At 37.5% G+C, this 9,839-nt stretch overlaps 1 protein-coding gene across 2 annotated transcripts; it reads right to left on the bottom strand.

Moving 5' to 3' along the window:
* Positions 1 to 1,180: 1,180 nt before the first annotated feature.
* On the bottom strand, positions 1,181 to 4,660 carry NEUROD6 (neuronal differentiation 6). Of its 2 annotated transcripts, XM_060781653.2 has the most exons (3): positions 4,374 to 4,660; positions 3,485 to 3,554; positions 1,181 to 3,038 (listed from the first exon to the last, which is right to left on the bottom strand). In XM_060781653.2, exon 3 carries the CDS (start codon positions 3,015 to 3,017, stop codon positions 2,004 to 2,006), a length of 1,014 nt encoding a protein of 337 aa, XP_060637636.1. In that variant the 5' UTR covers positions 3,018 to 3,038; positions 3,485 to 3,554; positions 4,374 to 4,660; the 3' UTR covers positions 1,181 to 2,003. The 2 variants fall into 2 exon arrangements, with proteins under 2 accessions (XP_060637636.1, XP_060637634.1); XM_060781651.2 differs by lacking the exon at positions 3,485 to 3,554 and having other exon boundaries at positions 4,374 to 4,659.
* Positions 4,661 to 9,839: the final 5,179 nt, after the last annotated feature.

Here is a 9,839-nt window from a genome sequence, read left to right as displayed (position 1 = left end):
AATGTAGTTGTAATCGTACTTTTATTGTATTTTAATTTTTATGCTTCATGACACAAAATATTTAATTTTTTAAAAATATATTCATATTTATGTGTATTTGCTCTGCTTTTAACTGTATTACATCATGTTTATTGTTAGCCATCTTGAGTTCCTATATCGGCAGAAGGGCGGGACAAAAATAAAGTAAAGAAAGAAAGAAAATTTCTCTGTGGATTATTCCTTACATACTTACTCGTGCCTCTGAAAGTGCTTACTCGTGCCTCTGAAAGAACCACTGCAAAATCCATTTTTCTAGTGCTTTTACATTAACTCAAATGCAATTTTTCCAGTTTTGCATCCAAAGTTAGGCATGCTGCAAGTAAAGCATGTGTAACTTCAGTCCCCACTGATTTCAGTGGATCTTTTCTAAGCATGATTAAGTCTGCTTCTACATTGTAGAGTTAATGCAGTTGAATACCAGTTTAACTGCCATAATTCAATGCTATGGAATTGTGGGAGCTGACCTAGCACAGACACTGCATTTTTTTTTCAGCACCAGACAAAAATAGTTTTTTTGCCCAGGCATTTCAGTTTGTTGTAAACCTTTGAATGGTTAAGGATAAGATTGTAGAGTAATTTGTTTGTTCTTTTATTTGGTGTTTTACTGCGTATCCTATTTAACTGCTTTGTAATGTTATTGATTGTATAGCATCCCAAAATCACCATAGAATGAAGATTAATCTATAAAAATGAAATGCAAAAAATTATATATATGGCTCTTAGATCAAGAAAACAAATATTTCAAATCACAAAACTACCACCTTCTGTAATTTAAACTTGCACTGACATTTCTGACTCATTTACCAAATTCAGCATGAACAGAGCCTGTCCAGCACCCAGCCTTGGCAGTTTGTATCAAATGAACAATTTGATGGCCACCTTCGCAGAGCAATCCTATAATATTCAAATCTTTTGTTGAATTTGAATTAATACTTCTCATATTTATTATTAGACTTTGACCCCACATACTTTTACTTGGGACAAATATTCCAATGGAATGAATGTGGAGGTTCATTTATGTTATGCTACATCAACAATTTAAAGAAGTAGGAATATAATAATTATGAGGGTTCCACAAAAATAAGGCAGCAAATATCCATTAATATAACCATATGGTATTGGTATGCCGTAGCTGATGTCATGATTGAAAACATGTATGTTTTAATTCCATTTAAAACAAATCATGAAAAACACACATTTAACAAATTTTACATGTGAAGGCAGAATATTACAAAAGAAGTGCAGTTATCAAATGAATTTTATATTCAACTGATGAATGCAAAAGATTGATCAAAAAAATACCCCACGTGTCAGATATTACAGGTAGCTCCTGCCAGGAAATGTTTCAAATTTTAAGCTTGAATAATTGTCAATGATTACCATTTTATTTAGATGCACTTTCTTTTGATTTTTTTTGCATAGCTTAAAATATTGCTGCACCATCTCCAATGCACCTCTTGATGCCTGTGACAGTTTTCTTCAAAAAAAAAAATCAAGGGAGTTTAAAAAACCTTTTCCCCATCACATTATATATCATTTCTAATTATCATAAATACATTGGTTTATTTACTCTGATTTGAGTGGCATGCAATGATATAGTTACTGTACAATCAAAATACTATTGTAGACCTTATGCAGTGTGCGTTTCGCAGCTCAACAATATTATTTAAACACACTGCTGAATAAAATCGAACAAACAGGGGAGGAAGGGAAAAAAAACCCTAAAAATCCAGATATAACTCACAGTGCTTACCAAGATCCAAAAGGAATTAAATACTGATTAATAAAATTCTTATTATTCTTATTATATTAAGAACTAAAAAGTCCCACAATAGTTGACACACTTTAGAGCCTAGCAAACACATTTTTAAATAGAGTTGCACCGATCAGACGGGCCACAAGCATCTGGTTTATCTTAATTAGACAGAGAGGTGAATGACCACTGTTTATTTTCATTTTCCTCATTAATTATGAAAAACTGCATTTAATTCATCTTGCATGGCGAGAGACTGGCTGCGCAGATGTAGATCGTAAGGAAAGTGGCTCTCCGTGGGCAACCTGAATACTGAACTCTGCCCAAGGGGGCCCCTGGGTGGCACTGCACAATAATGCATGCCATAATTGTAGTTTTTGCCATAGTCCAAAGGCTCTTCTTGCTTAAGGGAAAATATCCCATTATAGTTAATTGGGGGAGGACTTAAGGGACCTTCAAACTGTGGGCTGGAACACTCCGGAGAAGTGCTTTCATAGAAGGACTCATAAGTGCTGCAATAATTGTAGGGTTTCATGGACTTGGAGTTGTCAAGTGTCCCATGACCCGGGGGAGTGTTCAGCTCTGGGCTGTGATACGGAGGGTAGAAGGAGGAGTAAGGAGATCGGACATGATGGGCCGTTTCCCCAGTTTGACCCATCAAGAAACTTCTGGCGTTCAGCTGTAGGCATCCCGCTACCAAGTTTGTTGTTGGCTGGGAGAGACCTTTGCACAGGTTTTGCACAAATGTCAGCAAATCAGGCCTCTTACCAATTCGTAAGATTTCAGAAAGAGCCCATATATAATTTTTAGCCAGTCTCAATGTTTCTATTTTAGACAGTTTTTGTGTTTTGGAATAACAAGGGACCACTTTCCTTAAATTGTCCAGAGCATCATTGAGGCCATGCATTCTGTTTCTTTCTCTTGTGTTAGCTTCCTGTCGCCTGAATTTGACCCTTTCCATTCTCGTCTTTGTCGTCTTTTTTTTCCGAAGGCCTCTCCTCCTGGGTAAACCATTCTCATCCTCTTCTTCTCGGTCATCATCTACCTCCTCTTTCTCCGTATCTTCTGCCGTTGATCTCTTAATACTTTTTCCTTGATGTATAATCTGTTTCACAAAGCTGTCTGGCTTCTTAATTTGCTTTGGGTCCTCACTTTCTCTGGAAAACTTTCTGCACATCTGGGACTCTGGCATTATAACAGACTCATCAAATGGTAGCGTTAACATGGCGTTATAATCTTATGTGACCTGAAAGAATACCAGCACAAGGTTTTTAAAGGTATCCATTTGTAAGTTGCAACTCAAAATAATTATTCACATAATTAATAGTGCTGTAAATTTAGTTGTGTGTATAGCTAGCTAATACTCACATTGCAAAAGAAGCAGGCAATTTGGCAAAGGGAAGGATGACTTACTAAATTGGTGTCATAATTTGGACCTACACTACGAAGTTTCATTGTAACTACCAAAGAAAATGCTGACACTTAAACAATTAAACCAAATATGTGAATTTAAATTTTCCTCCTTTTGTCCCATTTCCTAGCTTGAAAACATATGGAAATGTAGAATCCATTTAAAACATTTTTAAAATGTACACATTTCCATTATCCAAATAGTTTCGAGTACCAAAAAGAGGAAGATAATAATATATAATTAAAATTAATTTGTTAGCAGACAGAAAATTATAACACTACCTTTAACTTTGATGCTGTAATTTGTTTGCACATATTCTTCTACAAATCATTGCAATCAAGTCTGAATTGACTAAAAAGAATTAAAATAGAGAAGAAGGCAAATGAATCATTCAGTGACTTAATTAAAGCAAAGAAAGGCTTTTTCTAACCACCAGTAGGAAAATGTGTGATACACTGATTATTTCTTTTCTATTAAATGAGAATAGGGTAAATACTACGCTTATTCACGGAAGGTGTTCGACAATAAATCCTGGCTTGTTTTTATAGTAACATCCAACGCCCAATTTCCCAATCTTAAAATTAACCTATATTTTGTTTTTCTTGTATTTTTTGTCTTTTTTTCCTCAAAAATCCGAGAGAACCCTAACCCCGCTCACACTCTCAGTGCAGCATCTGTGTTCTTAAGGAACAGACGTTTCCCTCCAGCTAATATCTGACAGGAACGGTCCACGGATTCTGGCTGCAATTGTGCACGTGTGTTCTGAATCCAGAATGAAACAAGGGGGGAGAGAGAAACAATTTGCTCCTCATTGTATTGTTTCTGCCCCTTTAGTTACTTTTCAAGCAGAATATTTTCAGAACTCTCAAACTAGTGCACAAGTACAGAAATATCAATTTACAGACAGGAAGATGAGGATTTTAAAAAATTACATCAAACCTAAATTAAGCCCTAACCAGAAAATTAACTTTGTGAGTATTATCTAAAACACTATTATACATAATCAATAAAATATCTAACAACATTTAAGACATACTGAAATAAAAGCAGCAGCAAATACAGCACTCATACTAATCAAGACTTTCTTTAAAATCTTGGATCTTTAAAATACTTGCATGCACACTCAGCAATACCAGTTCAAGATACAGATAGAGATATAATTTGCATTACCTTGGCCTTCACAAAAATCTCATTCAATACTCAGTTTTCATTTTTTTGCCTTCCAGATCTTTTCAATCTGAATGTCGCATCGTCTCCTGGAGTCTAGATCTGTGTATATCTGCACTATCTCATTGATCTCTAAAAAGTGACATTGATGCCAACTGCCAGAGCTGGTACCCATGCCATCTGCTGGTGACGTCACAGGGCAGAGAATACCATGTGATCTTTTCTCCTGGGACCTTCATTCTGCACTCATCATCTGGCATCCCTGTAAGTGGGTACCAGCATTCATGTATCAACACAGAAGGTTAGGCTGATAGGGGAGAGAAGGGGGGGAGGATACACGCCAGCATTTCATATGCAGTAGGTGCAGTTCTGTGAGTTTTGTCGAACAGGCAGAAATGTCAACATTTCACTTTTATCCCTATCCACAGGTATAGCTGTTTTACGCTTGATAATAAGCTGATTTTTAAAAAGTGAAGAATGGATTTTTGTCATGTCAATCGGAACGTCACATGTATACATGGATACCTTGAAGATAGGAGTGGCCGTCGATAAGGAATTGAAGAAGAGTCTTGCCGCTCTTAAGCAAAGCAAGTTTGGCTCAGGTGTGAGGGACTTCAGAAGTCCTTTTGGAGTGATATTGGAAGATCTTTCTTTGTCTCTGTGTCTATCTGTCTGTCTGAGTGTGTTTCAAAAATATGTCAGAATTTGACTTGGTTCCCTTTGGGGCTGGATGCATGAAACAATGCCATTGTTGTTATTTTGTGACTTGGAGGCATTTTTGAAGGAGAAAAGATACTCTTTTTGGAAGTCACTTCCACTCTTCTTTTCTTTTCTCCTGCTTAGATCCCATCTGCACAAGTTGATTTCAAGTAAACCAACATTTTAAGACAAGTAAATGAGGAGTTTTCAGTATTTTCTTAATACTTTCTTTTACTTAAAACTGGGTTTGATAGTACTATTTGACTTGAAGAAACTGTTTTGCTATATCTCTTTTCTTAAGTCTTTCCTTCACCTTTTTCTTTATTCTTTTTCTTTTTACTCTACATTTTATTTTGCTTTTAGCTGCCCATCTGACACTTTTTCATCTTCTTTCCCCCCCTCTCCTGACCCCTTTTTGTCTCAACAGCAACAAGCAGGTAGGAATCAGTTACCAAGCTAACAATATTCAGATTCTGCCAGCATCTAGTAAATCTCACCATATTTTTTCCCAAGAGTAACACATTTCCAAGAAGTCATCATACCTAACCAATAGTTAGTTTCTTGCTTCATTTAGGAAGTAAATAGAAGGTAGTGTGTTGTGTTTTCACTGGTATACTATTTTAAACCCATTTTTCTCCTTGCCAAACTCACACATTGTTGTTTTTCTTGTGATTTTTCTCACTTCAGGTGAAAACAGAGCAGCACATTTTGTTGCCAGAATTAAAGCAATCCTTGGCAAACCGGCTATTATTACGAGACTATGTCAGCATTTCTAGCATGATTTTATTGTCCCTTCCTTTGCTCCAAACCAAACACAGTTCATGAATCATCTTTGAATTCATAGTGGATGCCAGCTTGACATCAATATTCCTTGGTCCTGATCTTATTATTATTATTATTATTATTATTATTATTATTATTATTGAATTATGTTTATTTAGATTTGTTTTTTTAAGTCAGGAGATGCCCTTAAGTACCCATTTAAAATGTTCCTATATGCCTCCAACTTAAGTATCTTGAATTCTCTGTTTTTATTATTTTTTTATAGCTGTGAAAAGATACAGACCATTAGTTTGTAATCTCGATTAGTCTTGCGTGTAAGAAATATACTGGAATGGCTCAAATATCTTCAAACTTATGTCGCAAGCGCTAGCAAATAGTAGATTTTAGATGTTCTTTACCACCCCTAAACATATTGGATAGGCATTTCCTTCTATTGCGTATTTTACTATGAATTACGTGTTACCAAGTGCTATTCAATAGAGTTGCAATCCGTATTTGCATCAAGGAATGACAAAAGGTGGGAGAAAAAATGGAGCAATTTATTTTGGAAGGCCCTAGGGACAGTTATTAACCATTTAATAGATTTTGTATAGTCATTGTGTAGAAATGCACAGTATCATGAATTAAGAAGCCATTGAAGAGAGTAAAACTGCTTTAAGTTTCATTTTTAAAATTACAGAACTATAGAAGTGTTTTGCATAATGACCAGCATTTATAATATTTTCGGACACTGTAAAGCTGTGTTGTCGAAGGCTATAATGGCCAGAACCACTGGGTTGCTGTGAGTTTTCCAGGTTGTATGACCATGTTCTGAGAAAATGCTTCTGGAACATGGCCATGCAGGCTGGAAAACTCATAGCAACCCATGTAAAACTATTTGCCATCACTCTGTTGAGCTATGCTTGAAAAAAAAAATGCAGCTAAGCGACTGTGAAATAATATATTTTGGAATAAGTCAAACATGTGCTTGAAGTTGAAGTCCAAAACACCTAGGGGACCAAAGTTTGTCCATGTTTGGTGTGGATGCACCTTCCCCAATTTGGTGAGACAGATATCACACTATTTATATTAATGTAATTGTTTCAATATATGTCTTGGAGCCCCCGGTGACGCAGTGGGTAAAACCCCTGTGCCAGCAGGACTGAAGACGCAGGTCGCAGGTTCGAATCCGGGGAGAGGCGGATGAGCTCCCTCTACCAGCTCCAGCTCCTCATGCGGGGACATGAGAGAAGCCTCCCACAAAGATGATAAAAAAATCAAAAAATAATCCGGGCATCCCTTGGGCAACATCCTTGCATATGGCCAATTCTCTCACACCAGAAGTGACTTGCAGATTCCCAAGTCTCTCCTGACACGACAAATATATATATATGCTTTTATTACCATTGCATGTGTGTGTGTAAAAATAAAGATATGTTTAATTTTTCTTCCTTCTATTACAACAGTGCATTTCTTTGTGGCTCAATGATATGAAATCATGGCTGATCTGGCCGGGGTGGTCCATGCCTTGGTCACCTCTAGATTGGATTACTGTAATGCGCTCTACGTGGGGCTGCCCTTGAAAACGGCTCGGAAATTCCAACTGGTCCAACGGACAGCAGCCAGGATGTTAACTGGGGCTCCTTACAGAGAGAGGTCGACCCTCCTGTTCAAGGAGCTCCACTGGCTGCCATTTATTTTCCGAGCCCAATTTAAAATGTAGGTGCTTACCTTCAAAGCCCTAAATGGTTTGGGACCTGCCTACCTGCATGACCGCATCTCCGTTTATGAACCCACATGTTCACTTCGTTCATCCGGAGAGGCCCTGCTCGTGACTCTGCCTGTGTCGCAGGCGTGCTTGGTGGGGACACGAGACAGGGCCTTCTCTGTGGTGCCCCCCGACTCTGGAATGCCCTCCCAAAAGATCTCAGACAGGCCCCTACATTGGCAGTCTTTAGAAAGAACTTGAAGACCTGGCTGTTCCGATGCGCCTTTCCAGAATAGGAATCTCCAATAACAAGTCCCAGAAGCACTTTAGTAGAACTAAGATTGCTGCACACTGCACACTGCACTTGCCCTACAATCCTCACATACCACTTATCACATCAGCACTTTTAATCCTGTACCCCTTACTCTGGCCTGGCCCAGTTTTCATAGTGTCTTGATGTATTGTTTATTGCATGTCGTTAATATTGCTTTAACTGTTTTTAATTTTGCTTTAGGTGTTGTATTGTTGTGTTGTGTTTTGAGGCCTTGGCCTTTGTAAGCCGCATCGAGTCCTTCGGGAGATGCTAGCAGGGTACAAATAAAGTTAATAATAATAATAATAATAATAATAATAATAAATGGGGGTGATAGTTTGGTGAGGCACCAGAACTCTTTGGACAAGAAGGCTAAAGATCTTTTAAAACTACCACTTCTGTGTTAAAGTGGCAGTCAAAAATGGTTCAAACTGCATTAGTTTTAGTGTACATCAGGCATGGACAAACTTCGGTCCTCCGGATGTTTTGGACTTCATCTCCCTTAATTCCTAACAGCTGATAAGATGGCTGGGATTTCTAGGAGTGGATCAATGGATCTGATTCACCCTACACACCAGTCTTAATGTGGCCTTGTCCTGCTTTACCCAATGTTACCCCTACATTCAAAACTCAGGCATAATCCCCACTCTGACCATCTACACAACCCCTAACCTGTCCCCATCTGATCCAGAGTACTTTACTCCAGATCATCTCAGGTGTAATTTGGGCAGCATCAAGGTTCTTGTTGTCTTTCTTAAGCAGGGCTTGGACTGAACTGCTTTTCCAGTAAAGGGCCTCCAAATAGATTGCTGCCACCTGTAAAGCAGGAAATGTGGCCACCTGGCCAGCAGAATTCCTTTTCATTCTGCCCTAGATTTGTAGATTTGTATCCCTTCTTGATAAATGGCAGAACTGTCCTCCTATTCTTAATCACTTTCTTGAATGTAAAAATATGCAAAAACTAGTTCTAACCTATGGCCAATATTTTGTGACAGCATTCAACTGCAGAGAAGGTCAGTGGCTTTATGTATTTTCTTTGTCTTTGGAATGACTGGTTTATGCGTGTTCTGATTTATGCAAATTTAATCTGTGAATCAATTGCCTAACCCCATATTGTTAATTAAGTAAAGTTTGGAGAGGTTTTCTGTTTTAATTGGATGGCAACAGTCTCCCTGACTACTTGCAGTTTGGTGACCTATCACATATTGTCTTGACTAGAAAAATAAGCACATTTCCTTTAGTTTTCACAACAGTTTTCATTCTGTAAGGAATGAAAGAAGTTGGCTAAAAACAGTAGTATGATCAATGCATCCTGAGATGAGTCATTTGTTTCAAAGCACACAAAATGTTCTAAATTAAATGTAAGGAACACAAGGAAATGTGCTGCATTAATAAAGTAAAAAAAAAAACTTTGTAGACACAAGAAACTGTGAAAACACAAAACTTTTTTTCATTCTATATTCTTCATTTTTGGACTATCAATCTTAAAACACAGAAAGAGATGGTTGGAGTGTCTAAAAAAATTCTCAATTTTGGTTCATGCTTCATATTGAGGTAGGGTATGCTCAGAAAGGAAATTATTGTTCATTACTATTCTTGGTATATTAAAAGTATTAGCAAAATGAACTTTGCGGCAACATGATATGATATCAGTCCTCTTAAATATCAGCATGGTTCATTAACTTCCTTTCTCTTAAATATAGTAATCATCGAGGCTGCTAGAGGTTGCAGTATTTGTAGTTGTATTTCTCAGTGGTTTTTTTTGGTGGCGAAAGATAGATATGACCTGAATATACATCAGAGTATAATAGTTACCAAACAACATATTTGCTGCCCTGGATTATTTACTTGCAATTTTCAGTCCCAGCTGCAAGTTTTCATTCCCATGCTAAATACATGTGTGTGTTTAAAATCCAATATATTTTATCGGGGACGGGACAGGACGGACGGACGGACCCCAAACAAAAGCCCAGCTCTTAAGGGTCAA

The sequence above is a fragment of the Anolis sagrei genome, chromosome 6 (assembly GCF_037176765.1).
Source record: "Anolis sagrei isolate rAnoSag1 chromosome 6, rAnoSag1.mat, whole genome shotgun sequence".
Classification (NCBI taxonomy): Eukaryota; Metazoa; Chordata; class Lepidosauria; order Squamata; family Dactyloidae; genus Anolis; species Anolis sagrei.
This window is presented reverse-complemented; position numbering and strand designations above follow the sequence as displayed.

What these genes read in the sequence shown, in the direction of transcription:
- NEUROD6 (XM_060781653.2), bottom strand. Translation starts at nt 3,017, where the DNA reads ATGTTAACGCTACCATTTGATGAGTCTGTTATAATGCCAGAGTCCCAG.